Consider the following 25,347-nt stretch of genomic DNA (forward strand, 5'->3'; position numbering starts at 1 on the left):
ACTTGAATGATGTACTGTAYCTACTAAATGAAAGCAAATGTGTTTGTGTTGCGTTTTTTTATTTTGAGTTTATTTAATAACAAAAAGCGCAAGGCAGACATTGGAATAAAATAACTGGTATACTCGTTACAAAAATGAACAGTTTACACATGTCAGGGTTAGGGTTATGATTCAAATTGGTCAAATCCATTCTGCTTTAGAACAGGTCATTACTCAGGGTTAAACATCAAAGGTCGCAGGAGGGCAGAGGGAGGAAGAGAGCGCTTGGAACTCGGCAAAAGCTGTCTGTGCAGGTGCCTAGAGATGCAGGAAGAAAMAAAGAAACAGTGAAAACATAATATTGCTAAACCAAAGCCAAAACTGACACTGACTCATTCCATATACAGGTRAGAGGACCTGTGCAGCTGTGTCCCCCAATGCAGTGATTCTCCATCTTGCTCACCTTCCACTCGTCCACAGCTGTTGCGATGCGCTGTTCGGTCTGAGCGATGCCCTCCCTGCCTGCCTGCACCCTCTGAGCCAGCACAGCATTCTCCTGCAGAATCTTCTTCAGCTCCCTCCGCAGGTACGCCTCCTGCTTCAGGTAGTATGGCGTCACAAAACTACACAGGTCCTGCTCAGGCACTCCACTGGGACGCCTGGGGGACATGAAGAGGAGTAGGGTGAACAGAAGTGGCCCTGGACACTGATCTAAGGTCAGATTTTACAAGGTGAACACACATAAATGGATGTAATGGCATACAGAACAATCCAAGATGGAGGAAGACACTAGGCACGGCAGCATACAGACACAAACAAACCATGCAGGGTCTTGGCTGTTCTTAGCAGCTTCTTCTAGCTTGTTCAGTTCATCCAGTTTGCACTGTAGCTCCCCCTCTTCYATCAGTTTATTGATGTCATCCTGTATAAGTGCCACACACACACAGTCAAAATTCTAACATTCCCTCATATGAAGTGTACTTAAGGGATGGTGACCAACCTGTATAGTCCTCTGTAGGTCTTCTATGAACTGCTTGTGGATGTTCTCTGTCACCTGTGGGTTCTTCTTGTAGAACGGATGGAACGTGTGGGCAAATCTGTGAAAACTGACGACAGGTTCAGACAGATTTAGCTGTCTAGTTTCCCAAGGGTGCAACATTGTTCAGCTCAACGTAATATATAGCCAAATGTATCGTTCTCGAACTACTTACCTTGCATCGGATATAAACTTCTGTAGGCTCTTCTCCATTACTTTGTTGAACAGCAATAGCCTGTTCATCTGGGGTTCGGCTCCGTCTGACCAGCGAGAATCATTTCCATGACCCGACGACTGAGACGAAACATCTCCTGTTGCATTACTAGACTGATCCTCCACATTATCTCCTGAACTTTTAGCACCTTTGTGACGAATTTCCTCCTGAGTTGTTTCACCAGTTTCTTCCATGTTTAACTTTGTTTATTTATTTTTTACGGTACCCGCCAAAGCGCTAGAAACCTACAAGAAACGCCCGTCTACGGAACCCCAACATGTACAAAAAGTTGCTTTGTCATTGTACGCATGCGCATACAGGTGTTCTATGTTACGTTCATCTTTGGTTGAGCTTTTGCTGCTTCAACTGTCACTTTCCTCAAACTCCTTTCTTTCTCTTCTCTATGTTGCATGCTGCGCGAACATGGGGTTGATCACCGGAGTTGTTGCTTTCTTTTACCACTTACCTCAAATATACAAATGGCTCTTCAAGCCTTATTACATATTGTCTACATTGATGTCCACTGCATTCCTCATACTTAGGAAGTGTCCGGGACTTTGCGAAAACCTGAACACTGAACGGGAGGACCGGAACCCATGCGACTTTGACTGGGTCAGTATCAGGGTAGCGTTGCAGCGCTATTGCGCTAAATCTTCTGGGTTGTGGTGTTACTGTAAATATTTATTTTACAATACTTTGTATGTAATATTGTGGGGCCTGTCTTACAGAGAGAAGTGGAGATTCTTATGTTTCTCGGTGCGATTGTCATGATGAAGAACAGGAGAGCCAGTAAGTTATGAATGAATGACACAGGTTTGGCCAGGTGGCAGGTGTGAGCCCACTGTTGTCACTGAAAATCTCTCATATGTTTACAGTATAAACAGTAAACATCAGAACACACACATGCACCGGCAACTTGCCCTACAAACCCTCACATACCATAAACCACTTAAGGACATGTTGATCTGCTGAGGATGGGTTTGCTCTTGACAGTCTGTTTGTTTTGTAAACATGAGAATACAGTTGATTGTAACGGCACTGCTTATTTCGTTCACTCCTACTAACCCCCCTACCCTCTTTTCTATCCATTGAGTTTTATTATTCCTCTCTCTACTCCTCCTCCTTATCTCTCTGTCATGAACCRTAACCTTTCTCCTATTATCCAGTCACCATAGAGCAGCATGCAGGGAACCTGTTTATGTTCAGTAAGGTYGCCAACGTCATCCTCTTCTTCAGGCTGGACATCAGACTGGGCATCCTCTACTTCCTACTATGTATTGGTGAGCTGACATACTGTCATACTACCCTTAATGTCACTGCTATCAGTTATTATGCATTATAACTAGTGCCCAGAGGAAGTTGTTGGACTCCTTGTTAAGACAAGACAATGCAAGCTTCAGGGTTTCAGTTGGACTTTGAGTTTGTTAGTCGAAACCAACTAGTCTGTCTATGCTCTGTCAGTGATCTTGGCAGCATAGGTTAGGAGTTAGAGATAATACCAACTATACTGAACAAAAGTATAAATGTAACATGAAACAATAAAGGTGAAATAATTTTTATTTTATTTTTTAAAATAAATTCATTAGGCCCTAATCTATGGATTTCACATGACTGGACAGGGGTGCAGCTATGGGTGGGCCTTGGAGGGCATAGGCTCACCCACTTGGCAGCCAGGCCCACACACTAGGGAGCCAAGTCCAGCCAATCAGAATGAGTTTTTCCCACAAGGCCCACCCATGGTTACACGTGGTCTGCGGTTGTGAGGCCGGTTGGACGTACTGCCAATTCTCTAAAGAGACATTGGAGGCAGATTATGGTAGACAAATTAATATTAAATTATCTGCAGTCAGCATGCCAATTGCACGCTCCCTCAGAACTTGAGACATCTGTGGTATTGTGTTGTGTGACAAAACTGCACATTTTAAAGTGACCTTTTATTGTCCCCAGCACAAGATGCACCTATGTAATGATCATGCTGTTTAATCAGCTTCTTGATATGCCACACCTGTTAGATMGATGATTGTATTGGCAAAGGAGAAATGCTCATTAACAGCAATGTAAACAAATTTGTGCAACACATTTGAGAGAAATAAGCTTTTTGTGCGTATGGAAAATGATTTCCGCTCATGAAACATGTTTACCTTACACATTGCGTTTAGATTTGTGTTCAGTGTATCTATTCTACAGTATCATATACTAAAAATTTTGCTGTTTCCTATCCTATCCCAGCATTCGTCATGACCTGCAAACCACCACTCTACATGGGCCCAGAGTACATCAAGTACTTCAGTGAAAAGACCATAGACGTAAGTGTGGTAATCCAAGCCTTGAGACGTGAAAGCCATGAGTGTGAAGATTAGACAACATACTGTAGACTGTTGATCCTAGTTAGCTGACTGTCATTACAATATTACTAACTGTAAGTGAGCATTAGATGTTATTTACAACAGTTTAAATGTTACTACTCCATGTTCTACTGCTCTAGTAGCCCTGCCTGCCAGGCTATAGATGGTACTTTTAGTAGCAGAAGACACCCACCTGGGAACCAGACTATTATTCCAGTCATCTTTTAGGTAATCTAATGTAATCTGGTCTAATCCCATTGGACAGGAGGAGTTGAATCATGATACTCGTGTGACGTGGATCGTTGAGTTCTATGCTAACTGGGCTCCTGAGTGTCAGTCCTTCGCCCCCGTCTTTGCTGACCTCTCCCTCAAGTTAGTATTCTTCCTGTCTCACTTATTTGCTTCCTCCCTCTCCTCTTGTCTGTGTACATTTACCCCCTCCTCTACTCTTATCCAAGTGAAACACACGTCTCTAATGTTGTTGAGTTTATTTTATTTTTACAGGGACAGTGCACATGTTGTGTTGACTAAACATGGCTGTCTCCTGTTCTCCTCGGTTTTTCAGGTATAACTGTACTGGACTGCGGTTTGGGAAGATAGATGCTGGCCGGTACGGAGAGGTGGCTCAGAGGTAAGACTTTCCCTTATTGACATTGGAAGTATCTCTGACAAACTATATTTTCACGAGAATGCTCCATTACATTTTTTTATTTAGATTCTAAGACCCTAGACTGCATGTCAGTCTCTCTAAATTTAAGACAATAAGGAACTMCTTATTTCCATAGCCTGAATTTTTTTTCTTCTGCCGTGTGCTGACTGAATATGTATTTTTCTACAGGTACAAGGTTAGCACCTCCCCTCTGGCCAAGCAGCTCCCTTCATTGGTGCTTTTCCAGTCAGGGCGGGAGGTCATGAGACGTCCAATGGTGGACAATAAGTTTCGAGCTGTGTCCTGGACTTTCAGCGAGGTGTGTGTTGTTGGGAATCATCGGTCTGTGTGCGGGCTTGTGTGTGCGTGACTTGATGAATAGTGGGAATGGCTTTAGGTCCCCACTCACATAACCGTGTGCCTCATTCACATCTAGGAAAACATCATACGTGAATTCAACCTGAACGAGCTCTTCGAGGCTTCTAAGAAGATAAAGAAGGGTCGTGGTGTGAAAGGAGAGGACCAGAACCCCTCACTACCAGACGAGGGCAGCGAAGAGCGCCAACCTGAACCAGACACCCCAGCAGAGAGCAAGAAAGACCAGTAGTGACGAAGGGACAACAGGGACTGGATTGTTCTACTGCACACAGTTCACTGCTCGTCACACAATCGCTGTCAGTTATCACTGGTTGTATTACCAGATGACCAGGATTCAAGTTAATTCACGAGCTTGGGCTTGTGGAAAAGCTGCTGCACGCAAACCAAAAGGGACAGAATGAGCTACATTACATGACCAAAAGTATGTGGACACCCGCTCACTGAAAAATCTCATTCCAAAGTTATGCGCATTAAAATTGGAGTGTGTCCCCCTTTGCTGCTATCAAATCAAATGTTATTTGTCACATGCACCGAATACAACAGGTGTAGACCTTAGTGAAATGCTTACTTACAAGCCCTTAACCAACAAGAAGAAGTTAAGGAAAAACCTTAAGTAAAAAAAGTATTAATAACATAATTAAAACAGCAGCAGTAAAATAACAATTGCAATAGGGAGGCTATATACAGGGGGGTACCAGTACAGAGTCAATGTGTGGGGACACTGGTTAGTCGAGGTAATATGTACAGTGGCAAGAAAAAGTATGTGAACCTTTTGGAATTATCTGGATTTCTGCATAAATTGGTCATAACATTTGATCCGATCTTCATCTAAGTCACAACAATAGACAAACACAGTCTCTGCGGTAGCAGAGAGAACAGTCTATGACTAGGGTTATAACAGCCTCCACTATTCTGCGTAGGCTTTCCACTAGATGTTGGAACGTTGCTGCGGGGAGTTCCTTCCATTCAGCCACAAGACCATTAATGWGGTCGGGCACTGACGTTGGGCGATTAGGCCTGGCTCGCAGTCGGCGGTCAAATTCATCCCAAAGGTGTTTGATTGGGTTGAAGTAGGGCTGGGTGATATGGCCTAAAAGTAATATCTCTATTTTTTTTCAGAGGTTTGGARGATTCACGATATATCTCGAGTTCTTGTTTTTCTCTAAACAAATTAAAAAAGGTCAAGACATAATTCTTAATTGAATTTTCTTTATTAAAATAAATATACAAGGCCTCAAGGCCTATTTGTGCTAAACAAATTAACACACCAACACATCTATTCTATTGTTTAGGAATGTTTGACCACTAGCTGTTTGAATATATATATATATACATTTTGATTGAACATTTATTAATTTAGTTAATTTGTTGTCATAATTAAAACAGCCTGTGGTTATTTGCTATTGGATTGGCAGAATGACACAACTACTAACACATTAGCCTACAGCTGGCCTGAACATAACTTTTTTGAATGCACTTTAATTATACAATGTCACACTTACCGATGGCGAGGTGAAGCCTGTGCCCAAAGCACTGCAGGCGGGTCCAGTTGTTCAAGCGCAATGCTTTTATCATGTTGCTCCCACTGTCAGTTGTCATGCACACCTGTCGGTCTTCGCTCATCTTCGACAAACCATTCCTGTATGGAAGTCGCTTTGTGCACAGGGGCATTGTCATGCTGAAACAGGAAAGGGGCTTCCCCAAACTGTTGCCATAAAGGACAGAATCATCTAGAATGTCATTGAATGCTGGCGTGTTAAGATTTCCCTTCACTGGAACTAAGGGGCCTAGCCCGAACCATGAAAAACAGCCCCAGACCATTATTCCTCCTCCACCAAACTTTACAGTTGGCAGTATGCATTCAGGCAGGTAGCGTTCTCCTGGCATCCCCAAACACAGGTTCGTCCGTCCGACTGCCAGATGGTGAAGCGTGATTTATCACTCCAGAGAACGCATTTCCACTGKTCCAGAGTCCAATTGCGCATGGTGATCTTAGGCTTGTGTGCAGCTGCTTGGCCATGGAAACCCATTTATGAAGCTCCCAACGAACAGTTCTTCTGCTGACATTGCTTCCAGAGGAAGTTTGGAACTCGGTAGTGAGTGGAGTGTTGCAACCGAGGACAAACGATTTTTACATACTTCAGCACTCACCAGTCCCGTTCTGTGGACTTGTGTGGCCTACCACTTGGCGGCTGAGCCGTTGTTACTCCTAGAAGTTTCCACTTCACAATATCAGCGCTTACAATTGACCGGGGCAGCTCTAGCAGGGCAGAAATTCAACGAACTGACTTGTTGGAAAGGTGGCATCCTATGACGGTGCCACAGTAAAAGTCACTGAGCTCTTCAGTAAGGCCATTCTAGTACCAATGTTTGTCTARGGAGATTGCATGGTTGTGTGCTCGATTTTAAACACCGCTCAGCAACGGGTGTGGCTGATCTAGCCAAATCCACAAATTTGAAGGGGTGTCCACATACTTTTGTATATATAGTATCTAAACGGAAACATCTAACCTTCCCAATTATCGATGCCTTAAACTATCGAAGTGAAAATGCCTTACACCGCCGTCTCACTCATTCATCCATAACAGTTTTACTGTGACTGTAGTGAGTTTGTTTTACTTGTTTTTTTTCATGTTCTGATACCTTTTGGGTCACATTTCAGCACCAAAGTATGGCGTCAAACTGACAGTTGGTATAATCTGTTCTGCCAAAAGTMAAATAAAACTTCTATCCTCCCAGACCCCTGCCATACTCTCAGCTGATTGAAGACAGACACGTTTTTCCATCATGGCAACCTTTTAATCTGAGAAGACATCTTTAAAAACCTCTTCATAAGGCCATTTTGGAACTGTCTTTTTCATATTCATCGTTGAAGTAATTTGTGACACTCTTTCCATTCAGCACAACTTACAACAATAGTATTCTAATTTACTCATGTATATTCACTTATTCACCACCAAAGTAACAGTCAGACTTTCTCCAGTCCTGTATGTCTGACTTTTTGTGCCATTATGATGCTTAACTATTGTCATCATACATATCAACCAGGTGTGCATTTGGCAAGGATATTCTCTCTCACACACACACACACACACACACATCTAAACATGGCGAGGGGGACACACACACACTCTGACTGGCCATGCTGATGTTTGATTGGTTGGTGGGATAGTCTACTTTGTGTGCTTCAGAACATAACATGTGCTACATTCAGCTAGCTTTGACATTCCAACTCTCATAGCTTTGGCTTAAACATAACACCACCTCTCACCCACACACTCCTGACACACCTCTGTGTTTCTGACCATGCCTTCCTAAACCTATTTGTGGCCAAAATGTTAATTGTACCATAAAGAGATTCAAAATAAAGAAATCAAGAGGCCAGAATATCTACAAAACAAACTAAAATATAACATTCTTATCTGGCTGTAGCCATAAGAAATACTGTAAAAAACAAAATGCTTAGTTTTACTACAAATGGTCTCAAGGCAYAAAAACAATCAAAACAGTCCTCAATTTCAAACCAATCCCCCCAAGACACATCATACATATTTCTATTAACAATCAGACATTACTACAGAATATCTATATTTATACCATATTATCTTAGAAAATWAACCACCCCCCAGAATTTGATTTCTTGGAATTGTCCAAGTACATTAGAATCTAAGGACAAGGCACTATGACAGGGATGTGGTCTCTGGGTTATAAATTACCCTTCTGGGAACAGATTTAGGATAATCTTAACATCCCCTAGTCCTAACCTTAACCATTAGGGTCAAAAAGCCCCATTGTGTAGGGGCAARTTAATCCAACTCCAGGACGTAGAGATCGGTTTGGAATTGTGTTAAGAGCGCAAAGGTATCCCTGTGTGTTCAAATAAATAAGCCCCTCCCACCCTAAACCCATTTGGCTAGACATCTTTATAAGGTTTTTCTAGCATTCGATTGACAGAAAACATAGCGAACATCAAAAGGACAATCATTTAAAGCTACAAACAGAGAATTTGAATAATGTATCAATAAAAAAACATTGAGTGTACATTCCACAAAGAGGCTTGTGCTGTATTTATGATTCAGAATTTACATTTTCTTTGTGGCTTTCAACATCCTCAGTGATGTCACTTCAGCTGTCCGTCAGAGAGGATCATCACTTTGGATGAATATTCCATCGAGATCTATGACAGGTTGAAGCAGCCATCAATCAAAACAAGCGACCAGTCTAACTCACATTTATAGTTTGTCACGAAGCAAAATAAAATATATCTTCATCATCTGACCCAATAATTCTTAAAGATTATTTTTGACATTTATATAAAACAATTAAAAAACCAAAGCTTTATTTAGAAAACTAAAATGAAATTATAGTGGTTGAGGCATCATCTCTGCACAGTCTTTGAATAATCACTGCAGACTAACTAATTAATGACTACTGTGGAGTGGGGATCCATCCATATGATGGAGCAGGAAGTCTTGAACCACAGAGTGCCACAATTGGTCACCAGTCCATATGCTCCCTCTCAGGCTCCATGCTGATTGGTTAAAAAGCCTTACTTCCTCCAGGATTATATTTTATCGCATAAATTCTCCATGTGTTAATGTACCAAAACAAATCATATTTTTATACAAGTGTTATAGAGAGAGTTTAGTACCCAGCAGTCATAATAGCATTCATGTTATACAGTCTATGGTTCACAGAGAGGCCGAGGTAAGGTTGTCCCATTCCAACACTGATCAACATTGAGTTCCACTTCAGTCGCCATTCTATCCAATATGAAAGATTGGCAGATAAAGATGGCCAGTGGCACTATAAGGATAGGAAGGTCATTGAAATACCAGTGAGCCAACACACTTCTATTCCACTATCCGACTCCATATTGACCATTGTGTGGGTGCATTTTAGTGAACATCCATCTTGAAGTCCCTCAAAGTAAGAAAATTTGAATCTGTCCAGTGGAACAATCTTCTTTCTATCATGGCCGGGGCGGACGTCTGTCACTCAAACCGATATCTCATAGGTTGTCCCTCCGACGCCAGTCACCTTTTTCACCCCGCCCCCTGGTTTAGATGTACTGTGATTGGCCAAGCCTGGGCGAGAGGTGGATCTGATTGGATAGTCGGCGGGAAAAGGGGGGGGGTAAGGATGCAGATGGAGTGACAGAGGGAGTGAGAGAGAAGAGGTGAGTAGATCTGATTCAAAAATAGACTGTAATAACAAGACTTATGATAAGGTTACAAGAGTAGAAGGCTCATTGGGGCGGAGGAAAAGGGCACAGAACAGACAGGAGTGAGAAAACAGTAGCATGCTAAACTGGTCATGCTAACAAACACAATCACTTCAGTTTCACACATACTTGCCTCTATATGAAGTAGACAATTCAAACACAGATATACATCCCACTACAGTTACACCCGAGCATAGTTCTTATACACATTAAAAACACACTCCAGCAGAAACACTTACTGATATCAAGAGGAGGAAAAGACTCACACAGATCAGGGAGGAAGAGGAGGGTTCACATAGATCAATCAGGGAGGAAGAGGAGGAGTACGAAGAGTACCAGGCTTGCGGCTCAGATCTCTACTCACTGTGGAGCCTGGATCCCTCTGATTCCGCCCCCTCCCGACAAACCACCTCCTCCCATTGGCCGAGCCTTGTGCTGGAGCCCTGCCTCTCGGGTGTAGTAGAGAGACTGCCCCAGGGAGGGGCCTCGGGGCGGGGGGGACACAGGGGAACAGGCACGGGGTGAGGACGGGGAGGGCTGTTCAGAGACGGGAGGAAGGGGGCGAGAGGAYGAGGCACGGAGGTGTGGGTGTCTGGTGTCCTGGTGGAGGAGGTGCGGTGTCTCGGGGTGGGCAGCGTGTGGGGGAGGAGTCGGCAGGGGCGGGCTGATGGCGCGAAGGTACGCCCTGTGGGGGGAGGAGAAAGAGGCAGAGCCCTGGAGCAGCTGGCCCTCTCTCTGCTGGGCCATCTGTGCAGAGAGGAAGGGCGAGGTGTACCCCTGCAGGGGCGCATCCCCGACCCCGGGGGCCGGCAAGGAGAAGGTCGTCGCCGGGGGAAACGCTGCGGGGGTGTGGGGCTTCTGGGGGGACAGCTCATGAGCAGCRGATTCAAACTCTGGGCTCTCGGACGGCGTCAGCAGGCTGTCGTAGGACAGGCTGCCATTCCGAGGTGTCTGATTGGCCAGGCTCTTGTAGCTGGTGTCGGTGGTGCCCTCTGATTGGAGCGTGCCCAGAGTATTGTGGTGCGTGTGGGCAGAGCGCATGCTGGAGGAGAGGGAGCCACCGGTGGACAAGACAAGAGATGAGGGGTAGGAAGTGTACGACCGCCCCCCTAGGGAGTACCCGGAGATGCCCCCCGAGACGCCACCACCCGTCCCACTGGTTCCCCCGGGGCCCTCGCCCCTTTCCCTTCCCCCCCTATGCACCCTCACACCTATTAACGACCCCCCATCAAGGGTGCTGGGCTCAGACCGATAGCTGTGCTGGCAACTCGACTGGAGGATMGAGGGAGAGTCCAGACTGTCCCCACGAATCATCTGGAAAGAGAGAGGTGGAGGTGAAGGTAATGATAGGAGAGAAGAGCAGTAAGAGATAGTGAAGGTAAAATGAAGGAGGATGGGAAKGTATGTTACAAAGGGATTACTTTGAGGAGACATTCCTCAACAGAAGACAACATAGAAATTTGTACAGATCACAGTTTCTACAGAGAGCCAGCAGGGGAGGATGAAGGTCTACTGGGGCATCACATTACCAAGACCACTCACCTTGCAAAATAACATTAGCGCCACAAGAACAGAAACATAGAAATCTTWAAAAATACAGGCATTCATGTAAATGCAGAGTCGGGGGGGGGAAGTCACAAGCATACACCTTTTTACAGACATAAATGGACACACACACACGGCACTAACTGAGACTTACTGATCAACTGATGGCCACTGAGTGATCAATTCAGAGTAAAAACAAAAAAAGAGGGGGATGGAGTTAAACACAAAGGAAAGAAGAAAGGCTAGGACCTCAGAGAGGGGTCTCTGCTAGTCCCACCTGGATGCCCTAGGCTTAATGCCACCCAGCCTTCTATAGCTGATCTATCAACTGATTTGACCCTGTGTTTAGGAGGAGATTATAAACTAAAGGAGTAGAGCTATGTCATCTCAGGGAATGGATCTCACGATGTCTGTCATCTCAAATGTTAAAGGTCTGGACTGCGTAAGAAACGCGTGAGTATGTATACACTCCTCTCCATATACATTTGGACAGGGTTTTTTACATTTGGCTCTATACTCCAGCATTTTGGATTTGAGAACAAATGGTTCATATGAGGCGACAGTACAGAACTTTTATTTGAGGGTATTTTCATACATATCTTTTTTACCATTTAGAAATTAATGTACTTCATATCATTTTAAGACGTCATAAGTAGTTGGACAAAACTCACTTATAGTGTATTAAAGTAGTCTAAAGTATATTTGGTCCCATATTCCTTGGACACTATGACTTCAAGCGTGTGACGCTACAAACTTGTTGGATGCATTTACAGCTTGTTTTGGTTGTGTTTCAGATTATGTTTTGCATAATAGCAAGTGAATTGGCAATAAAGTGCTTTCATTTCTAAACGGTAAAACAGTTATGTATGAAAATACCCTCAAATAAAAAAAGGTGACATTTTGTACTGCCGCTTCATATTAAACATATTTATCGCAAATCCCAAAATGCTGGAGTATAGAGCCAAACTAAASGTTTTAGTTTCCGCGTCCAAATACATACAGAGTAGTGCCAGGATCGCAATACTCGTTAGTATCGTGGCAAAGAAACAAAACGGATMTAACTTCTTTAGGAAAACAGCCCTAATGTTGGAAACAAACATCATTATGTTGTAAACCAGAGTCACATGTATTTATTTTCCAAACTATAGCACAKAATATTTTACATCCAGCAGGTTTTTAAAGGACCAAAGAGTTGTCTGCTTCGTGTTTWAATTTTTGCCATGGAAAATATATTGTGATAGTGGTATCGTCACAGCCCTAATACGGAGGGAAATGTATGCATGTGTATGTGTGTGTGTGCATGCGTGCGTACCTTGTTTGGGTGTGTCAGAGCTGTGTGGTTCATCTGTGGGCTGCTATAGGCCGGCCGGTACTTGTACATAGATGGAGTGGGCGGACCGTCAGACAGCAAGCTGCTCTCTGATMGGYGGGGGGGGGGGGGAAGCGTTTAAAAACTACACAGCGCCGCCTGGGTGGGATACGGGAGTGCTTGTGTGTGTTCACTGCTCACCCTCGGTGTCAGCGCGGGGCAGACCAGGGTAGCGGAGCTCCGGTTTGGGAGGAGGTGGAGGCTCTGCATCAGCTGACTGGTTCTCCATCTGCTCTAAACTGCTCTTAGACTGACAGGGACAGGAAGGGACAAGACTGTTCATACACACGAGAGACGACTAAGAGTTTATTTTATGTGTGTGTGTGTGTGTGTACCCTGGTGCTGTGGCAGTCGTTCTGGATGCCGTTGTCCAGGACTTTGGCTTCTAGCTGGGCCTCGGAGAGAGGAGGGCGGAGGAAGGGAGGCTGCACCTCCGCTGTCTGTTTGCCCCGCCACCGCCCCACATACCTGACAGAGACAGCAAAACACACATCAATGACTTCCCTGAAACATACACCAACTTAATACTACATTACACAGTAGAAATATTATTATATAGATATTTAGTTAACCACAACACTGAGGCTATACTGAGTTCCTTACCCCTGAGGGTCTTGTTCAACCATAAGCTGCAACAGCAGAGGAAAAGAGGAGGCATGAAGGAGAGACGGTCGCTAACCTGGGAGCCTGAGCGCTACAGAGCACATGTGAGATGTTCCTCAGACAGCCATTGGTGAAAGGGTTAACGCCGCCCCTAAACTTCCCTGTGACCTAGAGAGAGAGCGCACGAGAGAGAAGGTCTATTTTTAGATCATGTCAGCCCTCTCAAAGGAAAACACACCAAGACCCACACCCAGATAGACAGACGTACCTGCTCGTTAGTGGTCCTACCCCGAGCTACCAGTACCATGTGGAAACCAGTAAGACCTGCTACTGGGATGAAGAAGAGGCCAGCAACACACATTGTAGCCATACTGGGAACACACAGTCAAGGACACCAACACCAGCGCAACAACTAGCGCGTGTGTGTGTGTGTGTGTGTGTGTGTGTGTACAAGGATACGTGACAGCGGAGTGAACCCTGTCCAGCTGGTGCTGGTGGTGGAGGACGTAGAGCAGGCCGAAGCCGAACACACCCATGATGTGGATCGTCAGGGACAACAGGAACAGGAAGAAGTGACGYTAGTTCCTGCGCCCAATACAGTTGTTGACCCACGGGCAGTGGTGGTCAAAGTCCTGCCAAGTCACACACAGGTCAAAACGGTCACAAAAGAGTCAATAGAGATTTTATTTTTTTAAATGATCAAATAACTGATGTTTCTCTGATATTTCTATTGTTGCCACGGACAACGTGTTATAACACAGTTGTCACCCGTTATACCACCTGTAGTGTGAGCTAGGTGGCATACTGTAGAAGTACAGGTCTGTGTGTGTGTGTTTACCTCCACACAGTTGTCACACACAGAGCAGTGTGAACAGCGGGGCGGTCTGTAGAAGCGGCAGCTGGAACACCACTTCATCCGGACCTGAATGCCCTTGATATCCACTGTCTTATAGAGCGGAGCGCGGAAATCATCCTCTTTATCCTCATCCTCTTCCGCTGTGAACACACACACCGTACACACTGAAACACTTTCTTCACACCTAAGTCATTTATCTTTAACACTCTCCTTACCTCTGGGAAAGACCCCTGGGTCCATAAAGGTAGCCATGCAGAAGTTGGCGAGGGTGAAGAGGAAGACCACAGCGTTATAGATGGGAACAACGGAGGAGACATGCTCTGACAACCACGGACACCTGGAGGGAGAGGGATGAGGTGAGCGATATTTTATATGGGATTCAATGTGTGTGTGTGTGTGTGTGTCACTCACGTGAAGCAGAAGAAGAGCGTGGTGGAGCCGACCAGGAAAATGGTTGCCGCGGAGACGGGAACGTAGCGACTGGGTCGGAACGGGCAGGGAGGAGAGAAGGCGGGGCCACCCACCTCCTCACCTAGTCCCCCACTACTGAACCCCGGCATCAGAGGGAGGGAGAGAGGAGGAGGGAGCGAGGTAGAAGAAGTATATCTAAAGAGAAGGATGTTGGAAAGGTCAGAGGGAAGACCTCAGTGTCCGTATGGGATAAGGGGGCATGATGGTAGATGGGAAGGGTCTTAGGTAGCAGAAATAGTATTATTACAGAAAGCAGCCATTTGGGTGAAACATCTTAAGGTAGCCAGATATTTGCACTTCAGCCACTAAAACATCTTAAACTAAAATACTTATTTTATAGTAAAGTCTGCACCTTTGTTTGCATATGTGTAGATTTTTGCAGGTATATCTACAGCTAGCTATACATTTTATATATTTTGAAAACAAAACTATACATTATACAAAAAGAATTGCAACTTTTATAAATATTTCTGTATGGCTTTCATGTAACCTTATTTGGTGCAACAATATACATAAATCAACCAAATCTTTCCTGTCTACTGCAACAAAGACCCACAAGGGCACACACAATTAACTGCTTTTACAAATACTTCCTGACCTGGTGAGACCACAAACCAACCATAACCCTCCACCAGGGATCAAAAACTACATCTATCACTACTATTTACAAACTCTCTTGTAAGGGAAATATNGGGGGGGGGGAGAGATACAGAGCTATAACATGGAATCTAATGTGTGTGTGTGTGTGTGTGTGTGTGTGTTCGTCTTACTCACGTGAAGCAGAAGAAGAGTGTGGTGGAGGCGACCAGGAAGGTGGTTGCCGCAGAGACGGGTACATAGCGACTGGGGTGGAACCGGCGGGGAGAAGAAGAGGCGGGGCCACCCACTTCTCCCCCTAGCCCCCCACTACTAAACCCCGGCATCAGAGGGAGWGAGAAAGAGAGAGGTAGAAGGGGTATATCTAAAGAGAAGGTTGGTGTAAGGGTCAGAGGGAACACCTCAGTGTCCYTATGGGATAAGGGAGCATGATGGTAGAAGGGYAGGATCTTAGGGACCAGCACTTGTAATATTACACAAAGCAGCCGTTTGGGAGAAACATCTTASAGAAAGCTAGCCAGATATTTGCACTTCAGCCAATAAAACCACTTAAAAACTAAAATAATGATTTTATAGTAAAGTCTACACCTTTGTTTACGTGTGTGTAGAACTTTGCAGGTATATATTAGACTATATAACTTTTACACATCTTAAAAACTTTACATTATGATACAAAAATAATTGCGACTTTTAGAAATATTTCTATATGGCTTCATGTAACCTTATTTGGTTCAACAATATAAATACGTCAACAAAATGTCTCCTGTGTAGTGCAACAAAGACCCACAAGGACACACACAACGACCTGCTTGAACAACCACTTTCTGACCTGGTGAGACAACAAACCAACCCTGCACAGGCATCYAACACTAACTTGCTATTACTCAGTGCTTGAGTGTTAACAGTTGTTCATTTACAAATTCTTGTAAGGTAAATGTGGGGCAGAAATTAGGAGGTAGTAACAGGACATCCTATGAAACAGCAGAACAGGGTTCTCTAGCAGAGCAGTGACCATCGACTGAACTCTGGTCTTAGAAAAGGTGTATCTAGGCACTGAAATGTGTGTTTGTGAGATAMAGAAAAGTGTGACAGAATGCTTGCAAAGGGGAGAGTTCAAGGCTCTATATCCTGCGGAGGCAGCAGCGGTTGAGACAAACAAAAATCTCAACTTTAAGCCAGTCTTAAAGCTGCCCAGCAAAAATCCAAGTCCACTTGCAGRTTTTTCAAACATTAAAACTTGTACACAAAAGCTATTTAAAATGTTGTATCCACTATTTCAGTACTCCGTCAATATGAAAGAARGATGAGATCAGTCGTGTTGGGTCAACTGGACCAATCAGCTGTTTATCTAGCCGTTTGTGTCAGTCTTTGTGACAGTGCAGGTAAAATCAATTCATCCCAAACAGAGCCTAAATCTGTGTCGCCATGGTTTCGCCGTAAACATGCCTCTTTTCCCATGATCCCTTTGAAATGGAGCCACGCAGAAAGAAGAATAAGCCACTCAGACAACTGCAGGTCCTCTTCTTTCTCTCCCTCTTTATTTCTTTGCACACACTCAAGTGTTCTGTCACACACTGTCGTTGTCTAAGAGGGCAATCAGAGGGCACCCCCTGAAACAGAATGAAATGGAGAGCATGTTACACAACTACTAGATTACATCAATAACATTAACCAACACCTCAAACTTCAACCAGTAGTAATTACACACACACAAACCCCACACCATCACTAACACAAATGCAGCCATGAAAAACATAGTAGTGGTGCAAGGTATGACAATAACATGTTCTTTACATACTGTAGCTAGTTGTTGCAAGCCAGAGCAGAATTGTGTATGTCTAGGGAGTGGCAGGTTGTGTGTTGAAACCTGACCATTTTGTCAACTCTACTCCATTTTCATTTTACAACACTGACTAACCAGGAAAAAGGRGTGTCTAAAAGTGTCTTTCTTCCTTACACACAAACACAACCTTTCCCTCACACTCTTTCTCTCTCTCACACACACAKAATGGTATTCATAACAGAGCCCTCCTATCCACACAGATCTCATGTAACACCTGAGGGAAAAGTCCTGTTCCATTAGAAAACTGAAAACAAATCTTAGGTAATAATAGAGAGCAATAGTAATGGCGTGTTTTTGTAGGCCCTAACGGAGGCTAACTGCGCCATTGCTTGTTGGCCAAAGCCTACAAAACACAGGCGTAGGAGTTTGTTCTATGAGAATCTTCATCAGCTAACATCACTTTTTGCGAATGTTGATGCATAAGCACATAAASGCTTCATAATTCATACATGTCATGTTAACTGTCTGATATTATCTCATAGAACAAAACAAACACACCCATGAGGTTTCATTTCCGTTTTTTTAGGACTACAAACTGGCTAGCTTATAGGTGCATTTTATGATAAAATTATCAAACTCTGTAAACTAATACTATAGTAGATAGCTTAAGGAACATTGAAGATTGGAGGCAGTCTGGGGAGCCTGTCAGTCAACCAGGATGGCCATTTTAATAAAATGGCTGCCATTCAGACCCCATTTAGTCAACTAGTTGATTGTTTGGTCGATAGGCTGTTGGTCGACCGAGATCTCGAGTCAAGCAGTAGCAAAAATTTATTTTTGAATTTCATGGTGTACAAGACACCAGTCTGATTGGCGCCTGTCTGAGTGGACTGATCCATTGTGGAGGCCGTGGGGATGGCACAGTCCATCACTAAGACATGTGCTACTGAAATTGTATATGGTTATATTACGTAAAACAATGGTGKAACACMAATAAAAATATTTTATAACAAATGCGCCTTCTCCCGCATTGGATAGCGGTCGTTCTGAACGAATCACTGCGCTGTTGAATTGGCGCCTAGTTCATGTTGCTATGTGCATAATAGCAAAGTTAACCAGCATATTGGTGTTGAGAACAATGCGGCGGAGGCAGCAGCTGAGTTAGGAGAAGAGAAAACAGCACTTGCCTTAATTGTCTAAGAAAAGTGAAGAGAGAGGAAACCCCAACTTAATTAGGTCTATAATCAATAGCCTAACTGTTTATAAATCCTGGCTTTATAAAACACTAAGCATCAGCACTAAACGTCAACAACCACATGTCGGAWAAACAATTATACAAATTCGGCTGTTTTTCCATCTTTTCTATGCTGTAAAGGCTTTACACTTTTGTTGTTTGTGAGCGCAAAATTGCAAGATTATGTTATAATACTTTTATTGCATCAAATGGTTGTTTTATGCAACAGAATAGAGTATTTTGTTAACTATTGTGTGTGTGTTCTACTYAYGATGGGCCTCTGGGAGATAAATATCCTGTCAGTATTACGATGTCTTTTGGGTGATAAAACCTAAAGAGCATTCCAGAGCATGAGTTAATGTTTCTGTTCTATACCGTACCAGGGAGAGATGGTTCCAGTTTGGAGTCGGAGGGCCAGACACTGGTCTCTATACAATGAAAACTGTTGACACAGCAGATACTGTCTGCTATGTATTACAGGTATCTCTCATACAAATCTTAACCTTGTGACCCATCATGTAGGTTGAAAGGGGTGTATCTTGGCTATAAAAAGACCTTTGTACTTTTGTCTCGGGGCTCTCAACTAATCATCTTAGTGTGATTTGTCGACCAGCCATCGCTATTGCAAAGTTCTCACTAATAAAGATTCAGTTTAAGTATAAATTTGACTTGTGTGATAGGTTTGTCTCTCCTCATTTGATAATACAGAAATTAGCCACCACATGTTGTTTTTACTTATAATTAATTTAGTGTTGTTTACACTCTTTACTTCAATACTTATATAGGCTACTGTATCAATCAATCATTCATCCGTACATGTCATCACAAAGCATTTGAGTCATTCATCATTTGAAATGCAATCAAGCATTTGTTAAAAAATAAAGCGACCCTTGAATAATTAGCGTAAACAATAAATAAACTGTTCCATTTCGGAAATTGCATTCACAAATGAATGTGACTGTTTAGTCTTTGCTGTAATAAAGGCTTTACAAAAGTACATAAGACTCTCTGGTAGGCTTATAATTTATTTAGTGATGTTTACATTATTCCAAACAGTCAGAAAAATGACTTTGTAATCATGGCACACAACACTTGCTCCTTTTTCTTTATCTCCAATATRTTCCATAACTAGTCAAATTTATTCCAAACATCCGACTTCCCCTTTAACTCCTGAGCTAGTAAACATTCCCCCGTTTCGGGTTTATTGGTCACGTTCTCTGCATCCATTTTGCTGTCACGTGTTCAGAGTTTGTTATAACCAATTTATTGATGTGATTATGATATGCTATAGGTCAGGCACTATTGGTCACATGCATGCAATGCATACATGTGTCACTTAAGGATCGAACCCTTTTTTTTGTTGCAATTTCTGCCTAAAATGACGTACCCAAATCGAACTGCCTGTAGCTCAGGACCTGAAGCAAGGATATGCATATTCTTGATACCATTTGAAAGGGAACACTTCGAAGTTTGTGGAAATGTGAAATTAATGTAGGAGAATATAACACATTAGCTCTGATAGATGTTTCATCTTTGAAATGCAAGAGAAAGGCCAAAATATAATATTGCAGTTTAAGRGCAATTTAGATTTTGGCCACTAGACAGCAGCTGTGTATGTGCAAAGTTTCATATTGATCCAGTGAAGCATTGCAATACTGCACAGTATTTTGTATCGAGTCTGCACAAATGTGCCGAATTGGTCAATTGATACATTTAAGTAAATAACTATATAGGACACACAAAAAGTATATGGTAATACAAAATGTAGGCTAACACTCCCAGGAATGTCATATATGWTGGATCATTAGCTTATACACTAACTTTCACACGTCTAGATGGCCGGGCGGGGTGGGTGTGGAGCAAGAGACAGCAGGGGCAAGAGACAGCAGGGGTTCAAACTGTAGAACCCAGTTCCTACATTTGAATATAAAAATAGATTTTATCAAACAAAACTATGCTACATTTTAWCTCTGGGACCCTCAGGATGACAAATTAGAGCAAGATTACTGAACGTACCTTCAGAGGTGAATGTATCAAACCAGTTGCCGTGATAAGTTATTTAGACTTTTAATATGTGTGAAGGCTGAAAGGTCTAAAAAGCATTTTGTTAAAATAGGTTACACGTCTCTCTGCTGAACACACACATACACGAACACACATGCATACTGATGCCACACAAACTCACTGACCACATTACACTGCTGCTACTGTCCATCTATCCTGTTGCCTAGTGAGTTTACCCCTACCCTACCTATAAGTACATACAGTGCACCTTCACTTTGTTACATTACAGTCTTATTCTAAAATMGATTAAATAAATAAAAAATCCTTAATCTACACACAATACCCCATAATAACGAAAAGAAAACAGGTTTATAATTTTTTGCAAATGTATTAAAAATAAAAACCAGAAATACCATAAGTATTCAGACCCTTTGCTATGAGACTTGAAATTGAGCTCAGGTGCATCCTGTTCCCATTGATCATCCTTGAGCTGTTTCTACAACTTGGTTGGAGTCCACCTGTGGTAAAATCAATTGATTGGACATGATTTGGAAAGGCACACACTTGTCTAGATAAGGTCCCACAGTTGACAGTGCATGTCAGAGCAAACCAAGCCATAAGGTCGAAGGAATTGTCCATAGAGCTCCGAGACAAGATTGTGAGGCTGCACAAATCTGGGGAAGGGTACAAAAAAAAAAGTCTGCAGCATTAAAGGTCCCCAAGAACAAAGTGGCCGCCGTCATTCTTAAATGGAAGAAGTTTTGAACCATCAAGACTCTTCCTAGAGCCGGCCAAACTGAGCAATCGGGGGAGAAGGGCCTTGGTCAGGGAGGTGACCAAGAACCCGATGGTCACTGACAGAGCTCCAGAGTTCCTCTGGAGATGGGAGAACCTTCCAGAAGGACAACCATCTCTGCCGCACTCCACCAGTCAGGCCTTTACGGTAGAGTGGCCAGACGGAAGCCACTCCTCACTAAAAGGCACATGACAGCCCGCTTGAAGTTGCCAAAAGGCACCTAAAAGACTCTCAGACCATGAGAAACAAGATTCTCTAGCCTGATGAAACCAAGATTGAACTCTTTGCCCTGAATGTCAAGCGTCACGTCTGGAGGAAGCCTGGCACCATCCCTACGGTGAAGCATGGTGGTGGCAGCATCATGCTGTGTGGATGCATTTCAGCGGCAGGGACTGGGAGACTAGTCAGGATCGAGGGAAAGATGAACAGAGCAAAGTACAGAGAGATCCTCGATGAAAACCTGCTCCAGAGTGCCCAGAACCTCAGACTGGAGGKAAATGTTCACCTTCCAACAGGACTACAATCCTAAGCACACAGCCAAGACAACGCAGGAGTGGCTTCGGTACAAGGCTGTAATCGCTGCCAAAGGTGATTTATTCCTCGTGTCACTTTCTATTATATCTTTAACTCTGCATTGTTGGAAAAGGACCKGTAAGTAAACATTTCACTGTTAGTCTACACCTGTTTACGAAGCATGTGACAAATAAAATACATTTGATTGGCTTGATGTGTTYCGAGGCATCACTGATTTACACAGGGTTCTGACTCCTCTTTAGCTCAATGAAACTTCCCTGGTTTGCAACGAGGCTGTATGCACCAATTAATTATGGAGATATGGCCAAGTGAATCTAGTCCAATATGGCCACATACAGCTGGTTGGCAGCCATAATAGAAATGGCTATCAGGGAGGTAATGGACAAAATCTGTGATGGCACTATAGCCAAAAGTACTTKTTTTGACATGCTCTAGCTGTGTGTGAAATCAAAGTCAACCATTATTTTTTTCACGTAGTCACTGCCCGTGATTGGACTCCCAATCACGGCCAGATGTGATGCAGCCTAGATTCGAACCAGGTACTGCAGTGACCCCTCTTGCACTGAGGTGCAGTGTCTTAGACCACTGCGCCAATCAGGAGCCCTTATCATCATAAGTATTGTCTATATGATCTGTGTGGTTTATTTAGTAGGTAGATAACATTAATGTCATGTTGATATTGCTTGTAATGATTTCACCCTATTTTATTCTAACAGAAAATCCAAATGACAGCAGACATTTTATTAAAATGGTCCCCCTGGTTGAATGATAGGCTTCCCAGACTGCCTCCAATCTTTAAAGTTTTCCTTAAGGTATTTGTGTAACAAGTTCGCTAATTGTATCATAAAATGCACGATTGAGTATATTTTGTTCTTATTCGCTGGACTATATAATGGAACCTGAGCATCACAATCTTCAACAACCCAGCTAGTTAGCGAAAAACTCTACACCCCCTATGACAGAGGTGCAAAGGTACATACCGATACAATCAACAACACCTGACATTGAATATATATACAYATTTTGTATTTCTAAGTGAACAGCGCCCATATTAGCACCAGAACAGCCCTAGCCTTCTCTACACAGACTGTATCTGTGAAAGAAAGGCTGCTGGAGGTTGATGAACGAGGTTGATGAACTCAATTAGCAGACGACTAATAATCTTTATGCAACACACACACAGTAAATCTCCCCTACTTCATTGCCTGTTAATCCTGAAATCTCCCCGTTCACAGTACCCTGCCTCTACTCCAGTCAGTGTCATGCCATTGTCACGTTAYCTAGTAAACCATATTTTTCAGCATTGCCGTACACCTGACCCTAATCAAATTTCCAAACATACGGACTGTGAGTGACGTCGAGTCTGACAGACAGTACCTCTCTTCTATTAAATCTGTTCGATTACATGTTCCATCAATGTTAAACACAGCTAGCTAACGTTGGACTSGGCCGGGTATGCTAGGTAACTAGCTACCTAGGCTATCAAGATATTGTACTTGTCCTAACCTGCAAATGTGACAAAATGACAAGAGGCTAATACAACYCATTGAGAGCCGTTGTGAAACTGCAAAAAATCCAATGGACTAACGTTAGCTAGCTAACGTTAGCCAAGGCAGGGTAAGTTTGTTTGATCACCGCTTGAGACAGTACAACTATAAACTGTCAGTTAAATGAGCTACTTAGATATTATTGGACAAAGCAGTTCACCAAACAAGCCATACCTGACGTCCAGGGCTGATGTTTTCAAGTACTTAAGGGTGCGTTTCGGTCCCGAGGCTAATTGCTAGTATGCTAGGCCAATGTTGGAATCCCGGAACTGCCCTCGCTCCATTAATTTGGGACATTTGWCCAATCAGTGATTGAGATTAGCGTCATTCCCGGTGAGTCTGCGCTCCTTGTTCTATCTGTGGAGTCGGTGTGGCCTTGGGCGGGGATTACAGACATATTTTGAAAGCTTTCAACATGCCAGAGGTCGCTCGGGATAGTGGTCCCGTTATCTGAAGCAGGTTACAGCTTTGCAACAGAGGCACATCTACAATAGTATGTCTGAGTACCAGGCTGTATAGCTATCATTCCACTCCTGTCATTTGCGAAAGAGACTGGCCTTTCAACGTTTAATATCTAGCTATGCGTCCTGATTTCCGACGGATTTGCTCATTGGTTGTTGGAAATAACATTAATATTTMGGCAACATGTGGAGCCTAGAAAATAGAATTAGAATTATAAAGCCCCCCCAGAAAACTGAAGCTGTTAATAACCACACAAGTTGTTGTATTTTGTGATTGGAATTGCAGTATGTGSAGTAACTACAATGTTCTTGATCCATCCTCAGTCTTCTCTTATCACAGCCATTAAAACTCAGTAACTMTTTTAAAGTCACAATTGGCCTKATGGTGAAATCCCTGAGTTAGGAAGGACACGTGTATCTTTGTAGAGACTGTCCAAAGTGAAATGAATAATTTCACCATGCTCAAACGGATATTCAATGTGTTCTTTTTTTTTTTACCCATCTACCAATATGTGCATATCAAATCAAATTCTATTTGTCACATGCGCCGAATACCTTACCGTGAAATGCTTACTTACAAGCCCTTAACCAACAATGCAGTTCAATAAAATATTTACTTAATTGAGAAAAAAATGTAATCAATCAAAAAACAAAAAACATTTACATAACAATAACAAAGCTATATACAAATGGTACCGGTACCGAGTCAATGTGCGGGGGTACTTCTTTGCGAGGCATTGGAAAACCTCCATGGTCTTTGTGGTTGAATCTGTGTTTGAAATGCACTTCTCGACTGAGGGACCTTACAGATAATTGTATGTTTGGGGTACAGATATGAAGTAGTCATACATTTTTWAAATGTTAAACACTATTATTGCACARGGAGTGAGTCCATACAATGTATTACTTGTTAAGCACATTTTACTCCTGAACTTATTTAGGCTTGCCATAACAAAGGGGTTGATTATTGACTCAAGACATTTCATATTTTCATTTGTAATTAATTTGTAAACATTTCTAAAAACATAATTCCACTTTGACATAATGGGGCATTGTGTGTAGGCCAGTGACACAAAATCTCAATTTAATCAATTTTAAATTCAGGTTGTACACAACAAAATGTGGGAAAAAATCAAGAGGGTGTGAATACTTTCTGTAGACACTGTATCAAACTTTTTATGAACTAGTGAAAGATCCATTACTACCATGTTTTAATTACTGGTATTTAAATGGKATACTGTCACACACACAAAAAGAGAGACTGATCTCTTTCCTACTAAAGCAGTAGCTAGGGTGGGTGATACAAAGACCCAGTCTCWWAAAAAAAAWATGGAGGCCCCTGTTTATAAACAGATTCATGTCAAGCCCTGCATGTTGTGTCATGGAATGTAGGCCTACATTGAATACCACACATTGGCTTCTACTGTAGGCTGAATGATAGAACAGCTATTTCCATGTCAAAATGTTATGAACACATTTTCTCTATTGTGTTTGATGGTTGGTCACTCTGGTAGGCCTACATTATGATCAAATAGTCACAGTAGCCTACTTGACCACTGTCTGAAACTGTAACTTAAAGCGGGTACAGCCTCAGTGTTCACAGTAAACGTGCACTTGAAGTTGCACAACATTTCCCCAATGTTCAAGTTTGTAGTCAGTAGACCTGAAATTTGGTCAGTGCCAAAAGAAATTTGAGGGAACATTGCCCCTCACCCTTCAATG

General features: G+C 42.9%; 3 protein-coding genes across 7 annotated transcripts; 1 reads left to right on the forward strand and 2 right to left on the reverse strand.

Moving 5' to 3' along the window:
- Positions 1-52: 52 nt before the first annotated feature.
- pmf1 (polyamine modulated factor 1) lies at positions 53-1,423 on the reverse strand. Its single transcript, XM_023990023.2, has 5 exons — positions 1,191-1,423; positions 980-1,085; positions 801-901; positions 443-638; positions 53-297 (listed from the first exon to the last, which is right to left on the reverse strand). The coding sequence occupies exons 1-5, from the start codon at positions 1,421-1,423 to the stop codon at positions 220-222; spliced, it is 714 nt and encodes a 237-aa protein (XP_023845791.1). The 3' UTR covers positions 53-219.
- On the forward strand, positions 1,422-7,341 carry tmx2a (thioredoxin-related transmembrane protein 2a). Its single transcript, XM_023990021.2, has 8 exons — positions 1,422-1,841; positions 1,958-2,018; positions 2,396-2,509; positions 3,459-3,535; positions 3,840-3,946; positions 4,140-4,205; positions 4,413-4,542; positions 4,660-7,341. Exons 1-8 carry the CDS (start codon positions 1,422-1,424, stop codon positions 4,828-4,830), a joined length of 1,146 nt encoding a protein of 381 aa, XP_023845789.2. The 3' UTR covers positions 4,831-7,341.
- Positions 7,342-7,378: 37 nt separating this feature from the next.
- On the reverse strand, positions 7,379-23,580 carry LOC111965752 (palmitoyltransferase ZDHHC5-B-like). Of its 5 annotated transcripts, XM_023990024.2 has the most exon segments (12): positions 7,379-9,705; positions 10,190-11,139; positions 12,683-12,789; positions 12,881-12,989; positions 13,075-13,207; positions 13,419-13,510; positions 13,611-13,713; positions 13,802-13,974; positions 14,181-14,338; positions 14,414-14,535; positions 15,444-16,876; positions 23,339-23,580. In XM_023990024.2, coding segments are annotated over 11 exon segments (2,202 nt in total). In that variant the 5' UTR covers positions 15,593-16,876; positions 23,339-23,580; the 3' UTR covers positions 7,379-9,599.
- Between the last annotated feature and the right edge of the window lie 1,767 nt (positions 23,581-25,347).

This window comes from Salvelinus sp. IW2-2015, linkage group LG6.2, assembly GCF_002910315.2.
Source record: "Salvelinus sp. IW2-2015 linkage group LG6.2, ASM291031v2, whole genome shotgun sequence".
Taxonomy (NCBI): domain Eukaryota; kingdom Metazoa; phylum Chordata; class Actinopteri; order Salmoniformes; family Salmonidae; genus Salvelinus; species Salvelinus sp. IW2-2015.